General features: G+C 23.4%; 6 protein-coding genes across 6 annotated transcripts; 2 read left to right on the top strand and 4 right to left on the bottom strand. All coding sequences in view use genetic code 6, as the record gives it.

Annotated features, from left to right (window-relative positions):
• Window positions 1–529: 529 nt before the first annotated feature.
• TTHERM_00515240 (hypothetical protein) lies at window positions 530–4,379 on the top strand (the record flags this gene model as incomplete). The annotated part of the gene is made up of 4 exons (XM_001015234.2): window positions 530–744; window positions 805–988; window positions 1,270–3,132; window positions 3,219–4,379. 4 exons carry the CDS (start codon window positions 530–532, stop codon window positions 4,377–4,379), a joined length of 3,423 nt encoding a protein of 1,140 aa, XP_001015234.2.
• Window positions 4,380–4,690: 311 nt separating this feature from the next.
• On the bottom strand, window positions 4,691–6,121 carry TTHERM_00515230 (p1/s1 nuclease; the record flags this gene model as incomplete). The annotated part of the gene is made up of 2 exons (XM_001015233.3): window positions 4,691–5,130; window positions 5,392–6,121. 2 exons carry the CDS (start codon window positions 6,119–6,121, stop codon window positions 4,691–4,693), a joined length of 1,170 nt encoding a protein of 389 aa, XP_001015233.2.
• A 2,082-nt stretch (window positions 6,122–8,203) lies between these two features.
• On the top strand, window positions 8,204–9,220 carry TTHERM_00515220 (glycoside hydrolase family 18 protein; the record flags this gene model as incomplete). Its single annotated transcript, XM_001015232.1, has 1 exon — window positions 8,204–9,220. The coding sequence occupies one exon, from the start codon at window positions 8,204–8,206 to the stop codon at window positions 9,218–9,220; it is 1,017 nt and encodes a 338-aa protein (XP_001015232.1).
• A 2,471-nt stretch (window positions 9,221–11,691) lies between these two features.
• TTHERM_00515210 (ferric reductase-like transmembrane component family protein) lies at window positions 11,692–13,588 on the bottom strand (the record flags this gene model as incomplete). Its single annotated transcript, XM_001015231.1, has 3 exons — window positions 11,692–12,523; window positions 12,609–12,951; window positions 13,144–13,588. 3 exons carry the CDS (start codon window positions 13,586–13,588, stop codon window positions 11,692–11,694), a joined length of 1,620 nt encoding a protein of 539 aa, XP_001015231.1.
• A 1,815-nt stretch (window positions 13,589–15,403) lies between these two features.
• Window positions 15,404–16,561, bottom strand: TTHERM_00513201 (ferric reductase-like transmembrane component family protein; the record flags this gene model as incomplete). The annotated part of the gene is made up of 2 exons (XM_001470725.1): window positions 15,404–16,220; window positions 16,308–16,561. 2 exons carry the CDS (start codon window positions 16,559–16,561, stop codon window positions 15,404–15,406), a joined length of 1,071 nt encoding a protein of 356 aa, XP_001470775.1.
• Window positions 16,562–17,742: 1,181 nt separating this feature from the next.
• TTHERM_000513200 (ferric reductase-like transmembrane component family protein) lies at window positions 17,743–19,591 on the bottom strand (the record flags this gene model as incomplete). Its single annotated transcript, XM_012797468.1, has 3 exons — window positions 17,743–18,574; window positions 18,637–18,979; window positions 19,078–19,591. 3 exons carry the CDS (start codon window positions 19,589–19,591, stop codon window positions 17,743–17,745), a joined length of 1,689 nt encoding a protein of 562 aa, XP_012652922.1.
• Window positions 19,592–20,980: the final 1,389 nt, after the last annotated feature.

Below are 20,980 nucleotides of genomic sequence, written 5' to 3'. Positions count from 1 at the left end.
TTATCTTATTCTATGTTAAACTTTAAGATTAAAAATATTTTAAAAGTCAGATTTTTATATGATTTACTAAATTAATTAGAAAGTAAATTTATAGTACTAATAAATAATTGAAAAAGGATGATGTTAAAAAAATAATTTAATTTTAATATAAGAATACTTTCAAATTTGTTAGAAATTATTATTAAATGGTAAAAAGTTTGTAATTACAAAATATTCATGTTGGTATTAATATTTGTAGAGATATCTATCTATCTATTTATTTATCTATCAATCAATATATTAATTTATTATTGTATTAATTGATGAAGGAATTTATCTGAATGATTATAATTAATTGAATTAGGTGACAATTTAATCCTTTTATCAAACTGTATTATTAATTCTTATTATATTTGTTAAATTAAAGTAAATAAGGTTTATTATTAACTATAATTTTGATAGGAGAAGAGATAAGGAAGAAGTATAAAAATAAAAAGCAACAGACACCTAATAAAGTAGGTGAAAATATCGGTTTTACTATCATTTATTCATGGAGCAAATAGGTGCTATTTTAAAAGAAAGAGTAGAAGAGCTCCAAAAACTATAACAAAATGTATCACTTAGCCAAAAAGATCCTTTATCAATGAAGGATTGCTTAAGAGAGCTGTTAAAAGCGAAAAAGTAAGAAAAGATTAGGGCTGCAAAAGAGCAAAATGTACTTGAAATAATATTTAGTTCTAGATCTTTGAATAAATAGCAACGCATGTAAAACAATTAGAAATTAAAAATAACTTTTTTGAAAATTTTTGTTTTTAATTCATCAAGAGTATTTGAAAAAGTTTCTTATGATGTAATGAAATGCATTTATCCTAATTTGCAAATCAGGACAGTTTTTAGTGGAAAGCTTCCTTAAATTTTAGAATTATTCACACAGTTTTTTGTTGCGATTGACATGAAATAAAAGGCAAATGAAATCTTCAAGATATTTTCTAATAACTTGTGTAACAAAGTAATTTATTGTTTTCATAAAATTAGTTTATATTGTATAATGAAAGTGTTGATAATATTCCAAATAGTTTTTAAACAAAGTAAGCTAGTGGTCTAAAAAGCATATTTTGATATTATTATCAATAAATTGTTTAAATTAAATTAGATATTGCAAGTAACCGAAAAATAATAATTTAATTTAATAAATTTTATAAAACATTTTTAATCATTTTCTACTCGATGTTAGAAGTATTTATGAGTTAATTTCTTTATTAATTAATTCTTTTTTCATAATAACTTTAGTTCTCATTTATCTGCTTGCTGCTTAATATTTTGATTGATACTGTAAAAAAAAAATTATCTAATTTCATTAAAGTAGAGGCAGAAGAAGTAACGAAATAACTTGGGAAAATTCAAATAAGTCCAAAAAAAGAATCGAACCTTCTGAACCCTAATTTAGTTGCTCCTCAATTACCTTATTAGAATACACAAAGATAGATATAAAAACAATCAAATAGAATTACTAATGAGAATTAAACAGATGGAAAAAGCTCAACAATTTTGATTAATTTAAACGAAAATACAATTCCAAATAAAAATTCCAACATCATTCTAATACAAAATTCAAATTAAATTTTAGAGTAAGATGATAAAGTCAAGTAAACGATTAAAAGCGACTGCAATAGTAAAGGTGCTGTTAACAACTAAACTAATTCTTTTTATAATTTTATATTTGATAACATTGATAAAAATTCAGTTTGTGAACCTATTGTGCCCTCCTCACCAACAAAAATCAAAGATCTCTTGAAAAAAGAAGAAAATTTCAGATAATTTTTAGGAGACAACCTCAATAAAGTCGAATGCTAATCAAATTTAAATAGCCAGAGAAACAATCTTATTTAACTATAAAAACCATTACCAGCTAGCAGTGCAGCAATTGTTCATCCTTTATCACCAAATAAGAAATACACTTAGATGATGTTGTAAAGGCCACAAAATCATTTTAATAAGCAAAGAGGAGTTTCTTAAAATCCAAATTCTTACTAGCAAAACTCATAAAGCTTCTAAGGCTAAGGAAACACTTATTCCACTTCTTCCACATCAACCAGTGTGCCTAAACGCCATACAAGCTTAAAGCAACCTCCAAATCAAGGATAAATTTAACAATTAGAAAGTTTTGTATAGTAAATATAGTAGCCAGAAATTAACGAAAGTAGTTCTCAAAATAATAACAACTTAAGCAGTTAACAAAACATTAATAATTTAAATTTTCCTTAAAGCAATAACAATTTAAGCTTTAATTAAAATAACAACACTTCTTAAAACAATAATAACATATCCAATACAAATAAATGCATTATCAAGTAAGTTCCTGATCGCTTGTAGAAAGATTAATTGAAAATTAACTGGAATGATATTTACAACTTGCTTAATTAATAAGGAGGAAGCTATCAATTTAACGTAAAATATTAGAACTCGTAATATAATTAAACTATTCGTGATTTTTTCGGAATGTTTTTTAACAGATTCATGGAGATTTACAAAACTTCTTGTACTGTAATCTATGAATTAGATGTTTATTATCCTTATTAAATGAAGACTTAATTAAAGAAATCAAACACAAACCCTAAAGACTGGGCAAGCATGAACATAAATAATATTTTGATGTGCATGCTTATTAAAAATTCACATGTGAAATAGTCAATCACTTAGTACAATGAGTAATTTACTTAGTACAAAAAAAAGAGGAAAAACAATTCAAGAAATAGTTAATAAAATAACTATAATCATATTAATAGCCTAATTAACAAGAATGCGAATAACAGTACCTTAGCTTTTCTAAACAACAAAATATAAATATCAAATATTTATCCAAAAACTTAAAACTAAAATTCATAATAAGATTAATCTTATATTGAACCGAACTATGCTAAGCCGTTAAAACGATACTCATTTCTTAAATAATAAGCTAATACTTAGAGACCTATTGATAACGCTACTCAAAATTGCAACCAAAAAGCAATATCTTGTAACACTATGCAAAATCTAAAACAAACAACATAGACAATGGCTACTTAGCAATCATAATTAAATGAAGATATAGATATACCTTTTTATTATCAAAATAATATCACTAAATTACCCTCACTTAACACTTAAAATCAAGTATTTAATTTAATTTCTTCTAATCTTATTATTTTTAATTTAGACAAAAATTAATTTAATATTCTATTTTTTTATTAATTAATTAGAGTGGTGATTAGCAAAAGTAATAATAGAAACAACAAACATAAAATTAAGGGAGTGATAAAGATAGAAGCAGTTCTTTAAATAAGACTTTTCAAGATAAGAATTAATAAAACTATGCTTTTGAGGATGCAGCAATACTAAAATAGCAAAATAATACTTACTTAATTGGTAGTTCTTAGATAAGAACAAGACAAAAAAATCACTAGAGATCGATTTCAGAGTTTAGAAAGAAGCTAAATATTCTTAATAACAGCGATATCAACAGAAATAACGAAAACTAGCCATATTCTAACAATACTGCAGATATAAATTATAAAATCATTAAAATAAATTAATAGAAAAATATTTAATATCAGCCTGAATCTTTTGTTAATGCTTTGAACTCATACAGCAACTAAGATATTCTACTTCAAAAGAAAGATTTTACTCCTAGCAAAATAAATAGAAGATTTAATTTATCCTCTTTACCTGATAAACCAGAAAGCTAGTGCAGTAATGAAACAAGCTAAAAAGACTTTAAAGATTAAACAGATTACATACAAAAAATTAAAGAACTCTAAAAAAATATCTAAATATGCAGTATTAATTTGGGAAGTGAGCAAAGGAAACTGAATGAGGCTGGTTATTTGCTAAATCTTCCAAGTTACAGATAAAAGAACAATAAAAGTGAGATGAATACACCAATAAAATCTAGAATTAGCTAAACAAATAGACCAAGAGAGTATTCATGTAATAGTAATTACAATAACAGTAATAACTAAAACAACAACTCAAATTTGAACTTAAGTAATAATAATTGCTTCAACATTTAAATCTTAAACAACAATGAAAATAATTCTAGCTAATCATAACTTAATAAATCTGCTGTAAGCTTCTCAAATAAAAAGTTTACTTCTTAAAATATAATAAATAACTCCTATGCTAGATAGCTTAGTAGATTGATTCATAAATCTTATGATTATCCTGTAAATATAATTGAAGACTAAAAAATGAGACATCAACAGCTAACTGAGTCTATTCTATAAGAGTCTTATCCTCTCCTCCATATAAATAATAGCAAGAAAATACTTTAATCAAGTGAGTTCTCTTAGTCGCAAATTATCTAAAACTCTCATTTGTATCCAAGCGTCTCAAAGTTAGCTTCAAAAATCTAAGAGCAGTGACTGATTTCAATAATTCCACTTCAAAAATCGAAGAAATAAAAAAATAATAATAATCAACAACAATCAAAATAAATTAATAAATAATTAAATAAAATATTCAACATTAAATAAAACTTTTTAAAATGAATAAATAACAAAGAAAAATGTGACTTAAAAATAAATAATAAAAAATATTTTGATTCGAATAAGAAAAAAATAAAAAATTTTAACAAAATGAATATTAAAAATAAATATTAACATTCAATGTAAATTATTTAACTTTATAAACTATGTATTTTGACTTTTATTAAATAATATTTTAGAAGAATATATCATAAATTTTCACTTTAATTTTATAATTCATGATGCCTGTGATTATGACTACTACTATTTCCGTTTTATTTTAGTTTTAAGTGACTTTAGCTATTTTTGTAGCATCCGAAAAGACATATTATTAAAAAAACTAATGCAATTATAAATGCAAAAATCGTTCCGTCTTTATGATTATTTTTGTTTTTATTTTTAGTTATTAATTATTAATTTTCTTTATCAAAAGTATATATGCCTTTTTCGTCCTTCAAAAAATCTACAAGTATATTTGCTAAACGATAGCCTGCTTTAACAATTTACTTCTAGCATAATTCTTAGTTTTTTCTGTGATTTTCATCAGTAATTTTATTTATTTTTTAGTTTCCTGTTAAATCTATCTAGGAGTAAATCTATTCTATAGAAATCATATAGCTCTCTTTCACCCATTAATCAAATTGTATGTCTTTTATTTATTTTTTAAATTTAGTTATAAATTAGAATATATACTTTTTAAGGGTGAATTTATTTTAAATTTTTTTAAACAAATTTATAAAAAATTTATGTTTTTAAGGCTTTAAAAATGGAAAATTGTCATCTAAATTTAATAAAATTTATCACCCTGCCATTCTTGCTATATTTTATTCTGAAAGAACTTATTTCAATTTATAACTATGTAAAAATAAACATAATTAAATATTTTAATATTTTTTTTGTTTGTAATTACCTTCATCATTTATTTTAAGCTCCTCCCTTGGATACAACTTTATAAGTCTTGCAATTTCTTCTTCAAAATAATCAATAAAGGATTCATTAAATGGTCTATGTATTCTATCTTCAAAAGTATAATAAAATGCTCCAGAATCAAAATAGAAATGCAAATTATTTTTTCTATTATCACTTAATTAAACCATTTATTTATTACCTCCTAAATCTCCATTTTAAAACTAATAGCTATAGAAACTAACTGTGTGAAGAGGCTGATGTATATCGCCTACTAAATGCACTAAATGCTTGAGAAATATGTGCTTCATCACAGTTATCTTTCCATTTAGATTTTTATTTTTAAGTGTTTCTTTGATTTGATTGAAAGCAACTTAAGCATTTGAGTTAGAATCTTTTTATTTATTAACATCTATTGGATAATTGCTAGGATTATAAATTTAATCTATATAGTGCCAGGTATCCCAATACTTGACGCTAGATTTATACCAATACTTAATATCATCTGACCAAATACTATGCTCTTCAAATTAAACCTAACCTTTTTGATGAGGTTCTTCAAATTGATCAAAGTATTTTTCTGCTATTTATATAATTTCTGGATCTTTTTCAATTAGCGTTTCTTTAGCTATCCCAAGAATCAGCATATGTGGCAAATCATGAAACCCGTAGGTAGTTGTAAGAAGTGCTAAAGTTAATACTAAGTTTAAATTATGATAAAAATTCTACTTCATTTTTATAAGAATTTATCTGCTTTAAAATTTTAAATTTATATGTTAAAAATAACTCTCTTCTGATAATAAATTTAAAAAATATCTTCATAAAAAAGATTAATTTTTGATGAATTTAAATCTAAGTGTTTCAAAATATACCTGCTTTTTACTTAAAAATAAAAAAATATAACGAAATAAAATCTATTTTCAATATTCTAAAAAAATGATTTTTCAAAAGCAAAAAATACTTAAGCAAAAGGAATTTGAAAAGTAAAATTTATTTATTTTAAAATGAAAATTAACTTAAATATTTTTTCTAAAATAATTGAAATAGGTTGTTCATTATCAATATTATTTGTGCATATGAATAGAAATATTTTTATAATAATTTTTAAAAAATAATAAATATAATTCATTTAAAAGCTCTTGTTGATTATTACCTAAAAAATTGTTTATTTATAGGATATTTATACGATATAATAATGTTAAGTTTTTTATATTAAAAGTTAAGCTTTTTAACTTTTAGGCAATATTGCTTTACCATTTAGATATATAATATTTTACATCAGATTTTGTTATTGTATTTATTTTAGAGATACTTTCATTAATGATTAATTCAGAACAAAATCAAATCTTATTTCCAAATACTTAGTTTTATTTAACTTAATTATTTTTTCGAAAGCCATTTCTTTTATTTTTAATAATATCAAAGTATTTAATTAGTGGTAAAACTAAAGCAAAAACAATTAAATATAAATTTGGAATGGCTAATTTGATATTTACTTTTAATAATATGTAAACATAATTCGGTGATTTTGATTAAAGTTAAAAGCTATTATAAATAATTAAAATGAGACTGAAGGATTTAAGTTTAAGAAAGACTTAAAATAATAATTTTAGCAGTTTTTATTTTCTCATGAATTTTATTTTAACATATTTTTATAATTTTTTATATTTTTAAAAATTATTATCAAATGAGATTGATCGAATAAAATAGTCTTTTAACTTTTGATGGATAAAACTGCTTTTTTTGCTGAAATTGCTCTAAATTTACAATTTTATTAAAAATTATCTGTTATGTTTAAAGTATAATTAAAATTTTATGGATACAGTAAACGCTATTACTATTCTTGGTGATTGATAAAAGTATTACACATTTATTTAAAACTATAAGATGAGAATCAAGAAGAATATTTAAAGAAAAAACAAACAGCTTAAGATCTTTATTAATCTTAATTATTATTTTTATGCTAAGTATGTGAAATAATTATTTTTGGTATAAAATTTGATAACCCTGACAGGTAAATGTTTAGAAAAAAACATATTTAAGTAAGGAAAACAAATTATTTGAGAAATTGATTATAATTTTCTATTTTCTCGTTTATATTGATTTTTTATATGAATTTTAATAAAAGAATTAGTTTTCATAGGTTTATATTTATGATTCTTTCTTATAAGGATATGAAGATGGTTTACTTAATTTCTATTCGAAAAAAATAAAGCGATATTAAGGTTGTCTTTACTATTAGTTCGTACTCTAAAATCTCATAAATATTTTTTGAGAATTTTAAAATAAATAAATTGAAAATATGTTCATATCTCTAACAAAACAATTTAAAATGTGTTAGTAATCTAAGACAAATAATTAAAAAGTATTCATAGTAACAAATAATGACTTCAATATTCATGAAAAAAAGAGGAATAATAAAAGCATATTTTAAGATTAATTTAAATCCATCAAAATGTTATTGGATGCAAATGATTGTTTTTGATTGTTAGTTTTAGATTTTTGAAATCCTATTAAAGCTCTATTCCTGCAATAAGGGAGTATCGAACAAACAAACAAAAAAGCATCAAAAATTATTATTTATTTTGTTAAAGATTTAGCTGAAAGTATTTAATTTTCTATCTTAATTTGTTAATTTGAGAGCAGACAAGTAGGTGGGCAAAGTGTTTCTTATTTATTTATTATTTTTTTTTTGATTACTTTAATAAAAGTATTAACTATTAAAAGCAGAATACGAATAGAAGAAAATTTAATATACTAAAAAAAATTAAAAATTAGTAAAAAAATAAGAAGAAATAAAACAAGATTTGAAACAAATGAATTCCAAATCAATTTTATTGCTTTGCATGTTGGTCTTACCAATTCTTTGCAATAGCTTCTTGAGTCATGAAAGAAGACACCATCACACCAACTACCACGGTGCCAGTAAAAATTTCAAAAAAATTGCTTACGTCAATGGTATTTCCAACTGGTATGGACCAGGCATTTTGGATTCCTTCGGTATTAATAGTCCCTGCTACGATATCATTATTTTATGCTTCTGGATGCCAAGTTACGTTTCTGATGCTCTTGGCATATGGTAAAATATTCACTCCAACATTGGTTCTAATGATTTCGGTAGCACAAACGCTGAAGTTCAAAAGTATATTTTGGATTAATTCCACAAGAACGGCAAATAACTCTTTATTAGTGCCTTCGGTGCAACTGGAAATCCCTCTGGCGATCCCGTTTAAGTTGCTGAATAATTAGCTGAATTTATTAATTAAAATCCTTACATTGATGGTGTTGATATTGATTACGAAGATAACGATGCTGTCATGAAAGGACCTGGTGCTGATTATATTATCGCCTTCCAAAAGGCTTTGAGTGAAAAAGTCCACAATAAGAATATCATCTTCACTCATGCTCCCTAAGCTCCTTATTTCTCTCGTACTGTTTACAAGGATAAGGGTTATTACTAAGTTGAAAAGGAAATCGGTCACCTCATTGCATGGTACAACGTTTAATTCTACAATTAAGTTGAAGACACTTATGACACCTACGAAACTCTTTTCATTGAATCTCCTGAACCCTTCGTTGAAACTGCCTACAAGCAAATTATTGATCTCGCTGGTGTTCCTCTTCATAAGCTTGTTCTTGGTAAGCCAGCTACCCCCGCTGACGCCAGCAATACTGGTTACATTAATCCCACTTCCCTTGGTAAAATTTGCACTGAAGCTAGAGAAAAGCTTGGATATGAACTTCCAGGTTTCTTCATTTGGTAATACAAAAATGATGCCAAGTGTGAATTTGCTGACGCTTTCTTGAAAAGTTACTTCCCTGCTGTTTATTGAAGTATTTTTACTTAAATTGAATAGCTATCAATAATTATAAATTATTGAGCTCATTAAAATATATTTATCAACGATAAAAAATTAGCAAAAAACTCTTAAACTCTCTCTTAAAATTCAACTATTTTAAAAATGACCAAACATTATATAATTATTATTGCTGCAGCTACATTTCTACTTTTATACACTAAAAAGCTTTTTAACTTTGTGGGAAAATTAATTTCAAAAGATTAGGTAAGCTAAAAGGACATGAACTAAAATAAGAAAATCTGATAATTTAAGTGAAAAATTCTAAGAAAAATTAATTAATCACTAAATTTGTGGAAAAAGAGGAGCTTATTGAAGCATTATTCTATTTTTAAGGTTCTAATTAAGTTAAAACAGCTTTAATTTTGCAATTAATAATTTCTGCTGGATGAATATATTTGGTATTTTTCTTTGAAATAGTATGAAGTATTATTGATCGTTGTTATTATCTTTATAAAAAAACAAATAAACAAATTAATAAAATTTACAATAAAAAACCTCCTCCTATAAAAAATATAAACACAATAAAATTATATATTCTCATTTTTCATTGATAATCAAGTAAATTTGCTAACTTTATCATTTGTTTCTGTAATAAATTTTCTACTAAAGCTACTTTAAAAAAAAATATTTTTTGTAAAAAATAAGAAAATACATTAACTTTATTAAAAAAGAACAAGCATGAAAGCAATCAACCAAACAAAAAAATAAATAACTTTAGTCTTTTATTTAAATCCTTTAAAAGCCAAATTTTAATTGATTTCCGAAAGAAAACAAAAAATAAAATTAGTATTTGAAAAATTAGATTTCTTTTTTAAACACAATTTTTTTACTTGAATCAATTTAATTTATCTAAATTTTTCTTACTCACTTAAATATTTATTTTTTAGCTATCAAAATTAAATAACATTTTAATAATTGAAAAATTAGAAAGGTCATTTTTAAAATAAATTTAATATTTAATAGAAATCAACTCAACTCAAAGAATTTATTTTTAAATGTGTGAATCGAATTATTTCTGATCAAAAAATTTTTTCATAATTTAACAAGGAGGGCTAAAAGTAGCATAGAAAAATCAATTATGTAATATTAATTCATATCTTTAGGATAGATTATTTTATTTTATTTATATACTCAATCAATAAATTTGTCTCATACTCAAGCTAAATCTTCGACTTATTTATTGATATCTTAATAATTTTTTGATATAGAAGAATTTTAGCACCGATAAAAGATAATTATTATATTTTTTTCTATATAATTTTATTTAAAGATGTATAATTTTTTAAACTTTTTTAAGTTGAATTAATTTCAAAAAAATTAATAAATCCTATTGATAAATAGAAATACTTCTTTATAAATTACAAAAGACAAATCTTGATATTATTTAAATATTTATTTGATATCATTCGCTATTAAATGGCTTATTGACTATTAATGATTAACTATTTTATTTCTCAAAATAAATAAATTGACGAATTATAAATTTAAAGTGTCTAAGTATCTATCTAGAAATAGATAAATAAAATTGTATTTTTCTCATAAAAAATTTCCTTTACTCTCAATTTCCTTGAATTATTCATATCTAATAAAGAGTAAATAGTGAATTAGTCTCTTTAAAAATAAAATTATTTAACAATAATTTTCTTATTTCTAAGATAATATTTTTACTTTAGATAGATAAGTTTTGGAGTTATAGCTAATTTATATTTTTTATTTTATAATTTTATAAAACTACCCAAACTGATTTTTAAAATTAAAAATAAATTATTTTACTTATTAACTAAATTAAATTCAATCCAATTTATATTTTGATTTGCGATTACTGTAATTATTTTTAGATAATTCCTTCTCAAAAATTAAACCATTTCCTAATGAAGCCCCTTCAACCAAAATTTCAGGTATTGTTTAAAAATGGTAAAAATAGGTGCTATTTAAGTTAAATAAAAAGCAGTACCATTTGAAGATATTAAGATTAGGTGTCGCTTTGAATGAATAGGTGAAAGTGTTGTTTAAATATATTTTGAACAAATTTTGTTACAGTATGTAATAGAATTAATAATTTTTCATAAAATTAGGATAATTTATATTTCTGGTATTAGAGATAAATTAACTCAATGATATAAAACAAATATAAGTTATTCTATAAATAATAATAGAAAAAATTAAGATTCTATTTAATAAATAAAATAATATATATTTATTAGATTACAATTAAATTGACATTATGATAAATTAAGTCATACAAAATACATTAATTAATTATTCTTTTTATCATCTTAAAATGAAATCTTCTTTTTTTCAATTAATAATTTAAATTCTAAAGAATTAGTTTATGTTATTTTTATTAATAATCCTAATTTATTAAAGGAATTTGTGTAATTTAAGTTAAGTTAAATTATTTAATATTATATAATATTTTTAGTAGTTATATAAAAACTTTTCTTTCAGAAATTAAAAACTTCTTAATGGCAATCAAATCTAATTCCTTCTTTCGACCATTTCATAGAATTAATCTCTACTGTATCAATTAGCTATTAAGGACCACATGTGAGCACTCCAACTAGCTTATGGCCACTCTATTTTGCTGCTTAAAAGGCCACTTCAAAATATTTGTTAAAGTCTGGTCTTCCTTTATCCAGTTCAACCATTTTTTCTTAGCAATTTTATACTTCACTCTGTAATTGATCTATTTTTTTATCGCCCTTATCTGAATAGTGATAGAATGTTTTTAAGATATTTCTATCATCTTGGTTTAATAAATTTTTTAATTCCCCTGGCTTGATCACACTTTAAACAATAGCAGAGTCTCTGCCTGTCCAAATAAAATGAAGATTACTGATAGGTCTTCCTTAATCCATTTAATGAAGGATTTCTTTAGCTGTGCTAATAATAGGTGTAACACCTATTCCACCACTTATACATAGAAAATTTTTGTATTTGTCTCCTTCAATGCTGATTGAATGATATCCATAAGGGCCATCAACATATCCTTTAACTACAGTAGGCTTTCCTTAGTCTCCAGCTATCCTATAAAGTTCGCTTGTCCAATCTCCAAGACTTTTAACATAAATAACTATATTTTCTTCATAGGAAGCACTAAAAACTGAGAAAGGATGCCATTAGAAATAACTTATCTTGGGAATCATTAAAAAGAAATATTAGCCACCTTTATAATTTGAATTTTCTTTTTTCATAGTAATTTTTGTAATATTTGATCCCACTTTTTCTAGATTCATGTGTTGTGACATATTTTTATGTTTACAAACTGTATAAAGTCTTCAATTAATAAAAAATAATTATAAATAATAAATTAAGTAAATAGTTTGATAAACAAAATGACAAAAATCTTTATATTAGTTACCTATAGCCTAAATCTAGAACAAAATATCCAAGTCCAAATAATGTAAAAGTAACGCTATGAGCTACACATCCAACTGTTAGAGCTATAATGAGGAGCCAATGCATTTTCATGAAAAACTCCCATAAATATCTCCTAATTGGTTTGATTGAAAATGCGAGTAATCCAATAAGAGGAAATTCTACTAAATATCCACTAAATAGTGAATCTGAATTAAACCAATGATTAAAGGACATTCCAAGCGTTATCCAAGCAAGGAATTAATGCCAGAGAACAGCTCTCTCTAAACTCAGCCCAAATAGGTAGCTCAATAAACCGTTTCTGCATCCAAAAATTACTGTTGCAGCTGTGATTTAAATTTATAAAATAATCAAATTAATTTTTTTAAAATAATTGGTTATCTCTATATATTATTCTAACATTTAAGGTATTAAATGCAAGTAAAATTTAATTATTTTGATGATATTCACATTTAAGCAAATTTCAATTATAATTAAAATTAATCAATAATTAATTATCAAAGTAAAAAATTAATTACCCATTACAATAGAAGCCATATCTCCTGAAGAAGCAGTATCTGTCATGTCAACACAAACAATTGCTAATAATGCAGATATTAGAGAGAAAATCACGACATCTCCAACTTACAATGCAAAGCAAGAAAAAGAAATTATTCTCCTGTTGAAAAGGGTTTACCAGAATTAAATAAATTTATGTTGCCATGATGTTTTCCATAGAGGCTGATTTAATGGCACTTTTTTTGCAGGATTTAGAATACTCTATTAACTATCATCTTTATTAGAAGTCTAATCTTTATTTTGCTGTTACTTAAATTAGCTAAGATGTGTCTTTTTTTTGGATTACTAATCGAAATTTTGAGAGTTTTTATCAATATTTGAGGTATTATCTAATGTTTGTAACTCATCTAATTACATCTATGGACAATCTTCTCTTTTTTGTACAGGTGAATCAAAATTTCTCATTCTTGATTCTTATGAATGAGAATCTGGATAAATTTTCGAAGGAATACTCAAAATAATTATTTTAAATATATTTTAAGAGGAACAGCTTATAATGTATTTTTTACAGTAATTATGCCTTTTTTTATTTATTATTAATTGTTTTTATAATTAATATTTGCATGAATTAGCTAAAGTGATCTCGCTTTTAATATTTGAAATAGTATAGATAAATTATTTTCAATAAAGTAACAAACGAAGACTTTTTTAATTACAAAGAATAAAATAAATTGAACAAAATTCAAGCAACAAATAAAAATTTGTGGTTGCAAATAAACAAACATTTTAAACATAATTTAAATAAATAGCCTTAAAAATAAACAAATTTTACTATAGCAATCAAACAATTTATCTTCTAAATCATGGCTAATATATTCTTAAATTTATTTATTTGGGTATATTGCTTGAAAGTAAAAAACATAAATTGATTATTTTTATTAAATTATTTATTTAAAAAAATAATTCTTTTTGCTCTATGCTACTATAAGATAAGAATCTAACTAACTATTTCTCTACTTCGTATATGTTTATCTTAACGAATTTGAATTTTTAAGCATCCTAAAAAACCATTAAAGCTAAATTTATAAAGTATTTTATAAATAATAAAAGATAAAACAAATTATGAAATACTTTAGATTTTTTATTAATTATGTTTTTAAAACTAATTATTTTTATATGATTGTGTTATAAGTGATATGAATAAAGATTGAATTTTGTATCATATAATCATAAGGATACTATTAAATTAAGAACAATCCTTAAAATTAAAATGAGTTTTATGAAAGTAATCTAAACATTTACATACTATGATTATTTTATTTAAGTAAATATGTTTTTGCTGTATTAAAGTAGTTAGTTAGTTGGTTGTTTAATTATTTGAATTGATTTTGTCTACTATTGAGATAATTTTAAGAAGTTATTAATCAATTAAATTTCGTGCTTACAATAAAATTTTTTATCAAATTATAAAGTTTCTTTGCTTAAAAAAATATACAAAATTAAATAATAAATTTTTTGTTATTTTATTGAAATTAAATCATTATGATAGAATTTTTCTAGAACTTGGATTATATTTAATTACTATGATTTCATTTAATTTCAGGCTCTTTTTAAAATAATAAATAGATTTTATCAATAATTTTTTAAATTTAAACGTTTTGTTAGTAAACAACAGTGCTAAAGACTTATTATGTAAAAGTTTTCTTAAAATATGCGATTATTCAAAAAATATGACTATAAATCTTATATTATTTTTTCTAAACTTATTAAATATTTTGATGCTTATGTGAACTACCAAAATAAGCAAATACAAACATATTAAGATACTTATAAAAAAAATATAGGAATTATTTGAAAATTAATAAAAATAGTACTAACTATTCTGAATGTAAGGAGCAGTTTGTTATATAAATTTTCCTTCTTAATAGTCATAAAACAAATTATTTAATACATAACTTTTTTAAAGAGAAAAGATGAAAAATCAACAAGAGACTCTTACTTTAGCTAATCACTTTTTATCAAATTTATGTATGTGTGTTTTATTTAACTAAGTTTACAGCTACTGCTGAAGAAATTAGTAATACTTTGAATTTATTGAGATTATCATTCAAATTTTGAGAAAAATAGATTTCTTAAATAAAGAATGTCTAGTTTTAATCAATTGAAATGGCAAAATTGAAAAAAATAAAATTTCTCATTAAGTGTTGAGCATTATTTGTATGAAAAAGAAAATTAATTTATATTAGATTTGATTGACATTATGTCTTTCTTAATGTCTAATCATAATTCAAACACTTCTTGATGTATGTCAAATCTAATCCCATCTTTTGAGTATTTTGATGCATGATTTTCAACTTCAAAAATTAATGATTAAGGACCGCAAACCAAAACTGCAACAAGATTTGTTTAACTTTATTTAGCAATTTTATGCATGTTTTCAAAATATGCAGAAAAATCAGGTCTACCCAAGATGTACTTGATATTTCCTTAGTTTTATTTTTATTTAATCACATTTGATACTTTACTGTTCGTGAAATGCAAGTAGCTTCTTAATGTGATTTTATTATCTTCGACTTCAAGCTACTTGAGTTATGTTTCATCTAAAATGTTTTCAATTACAGATTTATCCCTTCCTACCCAGATAAAATGAATATTTTAAACTAATCTTCCTTCACGCACTTAAAAATTCAATTATTTAACAAGACTAAAAATTGGAGTTATTCCAATACCTCCACTAATGCATAAAAAATGTTAATACTTATCTCTATCTAAACTAATGGAGTGTGATCCATAAGGGCCATCAATATAACCTCTAACATTAACAGGCTTACCCTATTTTCCAGCTAATTAGAAAAGGGCTTCAGTCCAATCTCCAGACTATTTTACATAAAATACAAGCTATTCTTCATGGGGAGCACTAAATGCTGAAAAAGGATGCCACTAAAAGTAGCTCATCTTTGGAATCATAATAAAAAAATACTAACCTCCTTTAAAAGTAATATTTTAACGATGCATAGATATCTTTACAACACTATCTCCAACTCTCTCTATTTCAATACTTGCAGATAAATAGCTATATTTCTTTATTGTATAAATTCTATTTCATAAAATTTATATAATTAAAATTTGTATGTTAAAAAATTAAAATCATTCATTTATATTTGATAAGAAAAATCAGGTTTACCTGCATATAACATCAAGAGCAAAGTATCCTATAGCTAAAATTCCAGCCCCAACTTCATGAATGATGCAACTAACAAGCATACAACAAATTAGCAACCAATGTAGCTTCATAAAAAACTCCCAAAATTTCCTTCTTATTGGCTCTATCGAAAAGATCACAAAAGTAGTTAATACTCCACCAATCATATAACCACTCACTATTCCTCTAGCATGGTACCAATGGTTAGCAGAGAGCCCTAAAGTGACCCAAGCCATAAATTTATGCCAGAAAATAGCTCGTTCAAAACTTAATCCAAAAATATAGCTTATTAATCCATTTCTGCACCCAAAAACAATAGTTACTCCTTTATTAAATATCAAAAATAATTAATCAATAGCTTTAAAAAAGTAATTTTATTTTTTAATTCTACTAAGAGTTGATTAAAACAAAAAATTCAAAATATCAAAATCCTGAAAATTAATAAAATGAATTCTTAAATTAAATATTTTTATATTTATATTTATGATTCTATTTCTTGTTGATTAAATATTTTTAATTACCTAACATAAATTGAGTTTATTCACCTGAGTTTTTTTCTTTCCTACAAAAAAGACATGACAAAACCAAATATCCTACTATTGAGATAAAAAATAAAATATCTCCTACTTATATTGTAAATTTATAGAAATTTAATATCCTTCTATTGAAAATCGACTGCCAAATCTCTATGAATCTTATTAAATAGTTTTTATGCCAATATTCAAAACTTAATTTTAAATCTTCAATATATATATTCCCTGCATTCCTCTTAACAGCATTGCATTTATCATGCTAACTCTCCTATTTTTGATTATCTCTAAAATTTAAATGGCTTTTTAGCTCAATAGTTAAAGAATCATCACTCATTTTTATCTTCGAATATTTACAATTACTAAACTTAATTTAATTTTGGATATATTTAAATTAATTATAAGAAAGTCTTTATTTCCTTTTCAAAAACAAACTTTAATTTTTCTATCTGAAAAACTAAATTCCTTTTACATTATTTTTAAACAAATTACTTGTTTTTTATCCACAATTAAAAAAACAGAGAGTAATCAATTTTAAAATCGCAAATTGGCTTTATTTTTATTACTTTTTTAATCATTTAAATTTACATAATTGTATTTCTCAAAAAATTCCATTTTAATTTTTTTGTACACCAAAATTCATTTACATAAAAATCTCTCGAAGCTGTAGTTGCAAATTGATAAAAAATAAGCTCTGGCTTTCTCTGTTCTCTTAATTTTGTATAAAATGCCATTTTTTTATGAAAAGCATTGAAAAATGAACTTATTTCTTTCGTATTAAATATATAGCTTAATTAATCAGCAATAAAACAAAATTAAAGAAATAAAATATATAGTTTTACAATTTATTTAAATAATTTAGGGTTTTATAATATAAATACAACTTTTCAAAAATTAAACACCTCTTGATGTACATCGAACCTTATTCCATCTGTTGAATATTTCATTGCCTATATTTCGACTAAATCAATTAATTCTTAAGGACCACAAACAAGTACAGCTACTAAGGAATGCCCAGATTTTGAACAAGACTTATATGCATTATCAAAATATTTATCAAAATTAGGTCTTCCTTTTGTAAGTTCTACTATTTATTATTTATTCTTTTAAGCTTGCTTTTCAATATCAGTAATTCTTTTATCTCCTTCAGCTGAATAATGATAAAAAGTCTGCAATATATTTGCTTCATCTTGATGTAATAGAGACTTTAAGTCTCCAGGCTCAAAAACTCCTTCAACTAATGCGGAATCTCTGCCAGTCCAAATAAAATGTAAATTCTTCACTGGTCTACCATCATCTATTTCTGCTAATAATTCTTTCGCTGTACTTATGATGGGAGTTACTCCAATTCCTCCGCTTATCATTAAGAAATTTTAATATTTATCTCCTTCAATGCTAATTGAATGAGATCCATATGGGCCATCTATATACGCCCTATAACTGGTAGGTTATCCTGGTTTTCCAGCGATTTCATATAAATCGCCTGTCCAATTTCCAAGGCTTTTTACATAGAATACCATCTCCTCTTCATATGATGCACTAAAAACGGAGAATGGATGCCATTAGAAATAACTAAGATGAGGAATCATGATGAAAAAATACTATCCTCCTTTAAAATAACAATCTTCATTGGTCATACTTAATCTTGTTATATTATTACCTACTCTTTCTAAAGTCATGTATCTAGACATTTCCCGATACTTACAAACATTGTATATTCTAATTCATAAAATGCAATTAATTATATTATTAAAGTAAAAAGTTTAAATCAATTTAAATACCTAAAGCAAATATCTAAGAAGAAATATCCACACGCTACTACCCCTAAAGTAACTCCATGTAAGATACAACCAACAACTAAGGCTATAATTAATATCCAATGCATTCTCATAAAAAACTCCCATAGGTATCTTCTAATAGGTTGTATTGAGAATGCAACTAATCCAAAGATAGGTGCAATTGCTAAATAGCCGCTCATTATTTCTCTTGAATGCATCCAATGATTGATCGAAAGAGCTAAAGTTCCCCAAGCAAACATTTAATGCCACAAAAGTGCTCTTTCTAAGCTTAAGCTAAAAATAAAGCTTAATAAACCGTTTCTACATCCAAATATAATTGTTAGTGCTAATTTAATATAAATTTTTATTTAAATTTATCTCATTCTTTGTTTTAAATTATCAATTCAAAAAAACCGTTGAAAAATAAGTGTAAATTTAAATTACTTAACATCATTTAAGCAACATTGCCTGAAGATTATGTATCAATTTCTTCGAAAAAGCTAAACGCTATGTAGGCTGCTGTTAAAGAAAAAATAATGACATCTCCAACTTGTAAAGCAAAGCATGAAAATGAATATATTCTTCTATTCATAACAGCTTACCATTTTTGAATAATTTTTCGATAGCAAGAAATCTTCCATTCAGGTCTCGCCCTGCGCTTCTAAGGAGAGGGGTTATTTTAGTATTATTATTTTTAATTTGGCTAATTTTATTGCTGAATTTATTTCTATTAATTTTAAGGTTGCTTTTACTCTACTTTTTATATTTGTTGGGAGTTAGATGGCCTCTTTGTAGGATTAGATTGATTTGATTGATATATCATAGAAGGAGTTGGAGACTAAGAAGCAGATAAAGCTGTTTTATCATTATCTGCCTTACACTTTAGCCTATTGTCTGAACTATCTAAGTAATTATTCATTTTTTATTTTTATCTATTTTAGTTTGAAGAGCTTCTCATTATTCTCTTTTTTTATATTTAAAGAAAGAAAGAAAGAACTTAAAATGGTTGTTTTTGTTAGAATTTATTTTTTGTTTTTTATGTATTTTTTAATTAGTTAATTTGCTATTCAAATTATTCGCCTTAAATAAACTTTTTACTTTTAATGTTCTTTGATTAATCTGCAAAATAGATTAAATACGATTTATTTTTTAATATTATCTCCTATGAAAAATTTTCTAACAACATTATCACCTGTTTTTTAATACCTGTGTTAAAATTTAATTTAAATTATTTTTTATGTTTCCAATTTTAATGGCCGATATTTTAAATTTATGTCAGAATTAATAAAATTAAAGCTTTTTTTTCAGCTACATTTTGAATTTAAATTAATCAGATTCTTATGGTTTGTTTAAAATACATTCTTTTGAAAGATATATTAAAAATTATTAAATTTGATGTTGCAAAAAATGTTTTTAATAGAAACTTAACTACAATCTATTGATGACTCAAAAAAAATTTTTATTTCTTATTGAAACTAAAAAATAATTATATTATTATATTTCTAGTTGATTAAATTATTTTTGTAGCAAAATGTAAAAATAAAATAATTTAACAAGAATAAATATTGAAAAAATTATTTTTTAGATTAATTAATAATTTGCAAACACTTGCTTAATTTATTTGTAATAGTGAAACAATATTTAATATAAAATATTAAATATAATATTTAAAATTTTAATTATTCATTAAATAATAATTTTATTTAATTTTTTTTTTTTAAATTTAAAAATAGTATGAAAAATTAAAATTAGCAGAACATTTCTAGAATAAAATTATTAATAATGTTTACACATAAAAATATAGTTTCACGTAAAAATTAATTCTAAATTTATTATATATAAATTTAACAAGTAAATTTTTATTAAATAGATTCTAAATTTCATGTTATGATTAATAGTAAGAATCAAACATAATATATGCAAAATCATTACTTTCAAAGTAAAGCTGTTAAAATAATTTTTGATAATAATAAGAAAAATTATATTAATAAATTTTCAACTTCTAATTCATTAATTAAGATTATATTTTGTTACTAAAATTTAATGAGAAAAGGAGTAAATCAAAAGTGTCAATAAAAAATAATCAGAAAACTCTTAATTTACAACTACAAATTACTCAATTTTTAACAAAAAAAATATCATTTTTGATTTAAAAAGGTAGAATGAAGAAATTCAATCAATTTAGGGTTAAAATTGAAAATTTACATAACCTTAGTGAATTATATAGAGAAATAAATTACTTATTAATATAATATATAATATTAATTTTTTTATAGTTTTATATTTATAAATTGATTAATTAATCAAAGCTTATTTTTTTGTTAATCTATTTAGTATTTATTAATGG

This window comes from Tetrahymena thermophila, assembly GCF_000189635.1.
Source record: "Tetrahymena thermophila SB210 genomic scaffold scf_8254654, whole genome shotgun sequence".
In the NCBI taxonomy this organism is placed as follows: Eukaryota; Ciliophora; class Oligohymenophorea; order Hymenostomatida; family Tetrahymenidae; genus Tetrahymena; species Tetrahymena thermophila.
The sequence above is the reverse complement of the archived record's forward strand: the minus strand, read 5'-3'. Positions and strand labels throughout refer to the sequence as shown.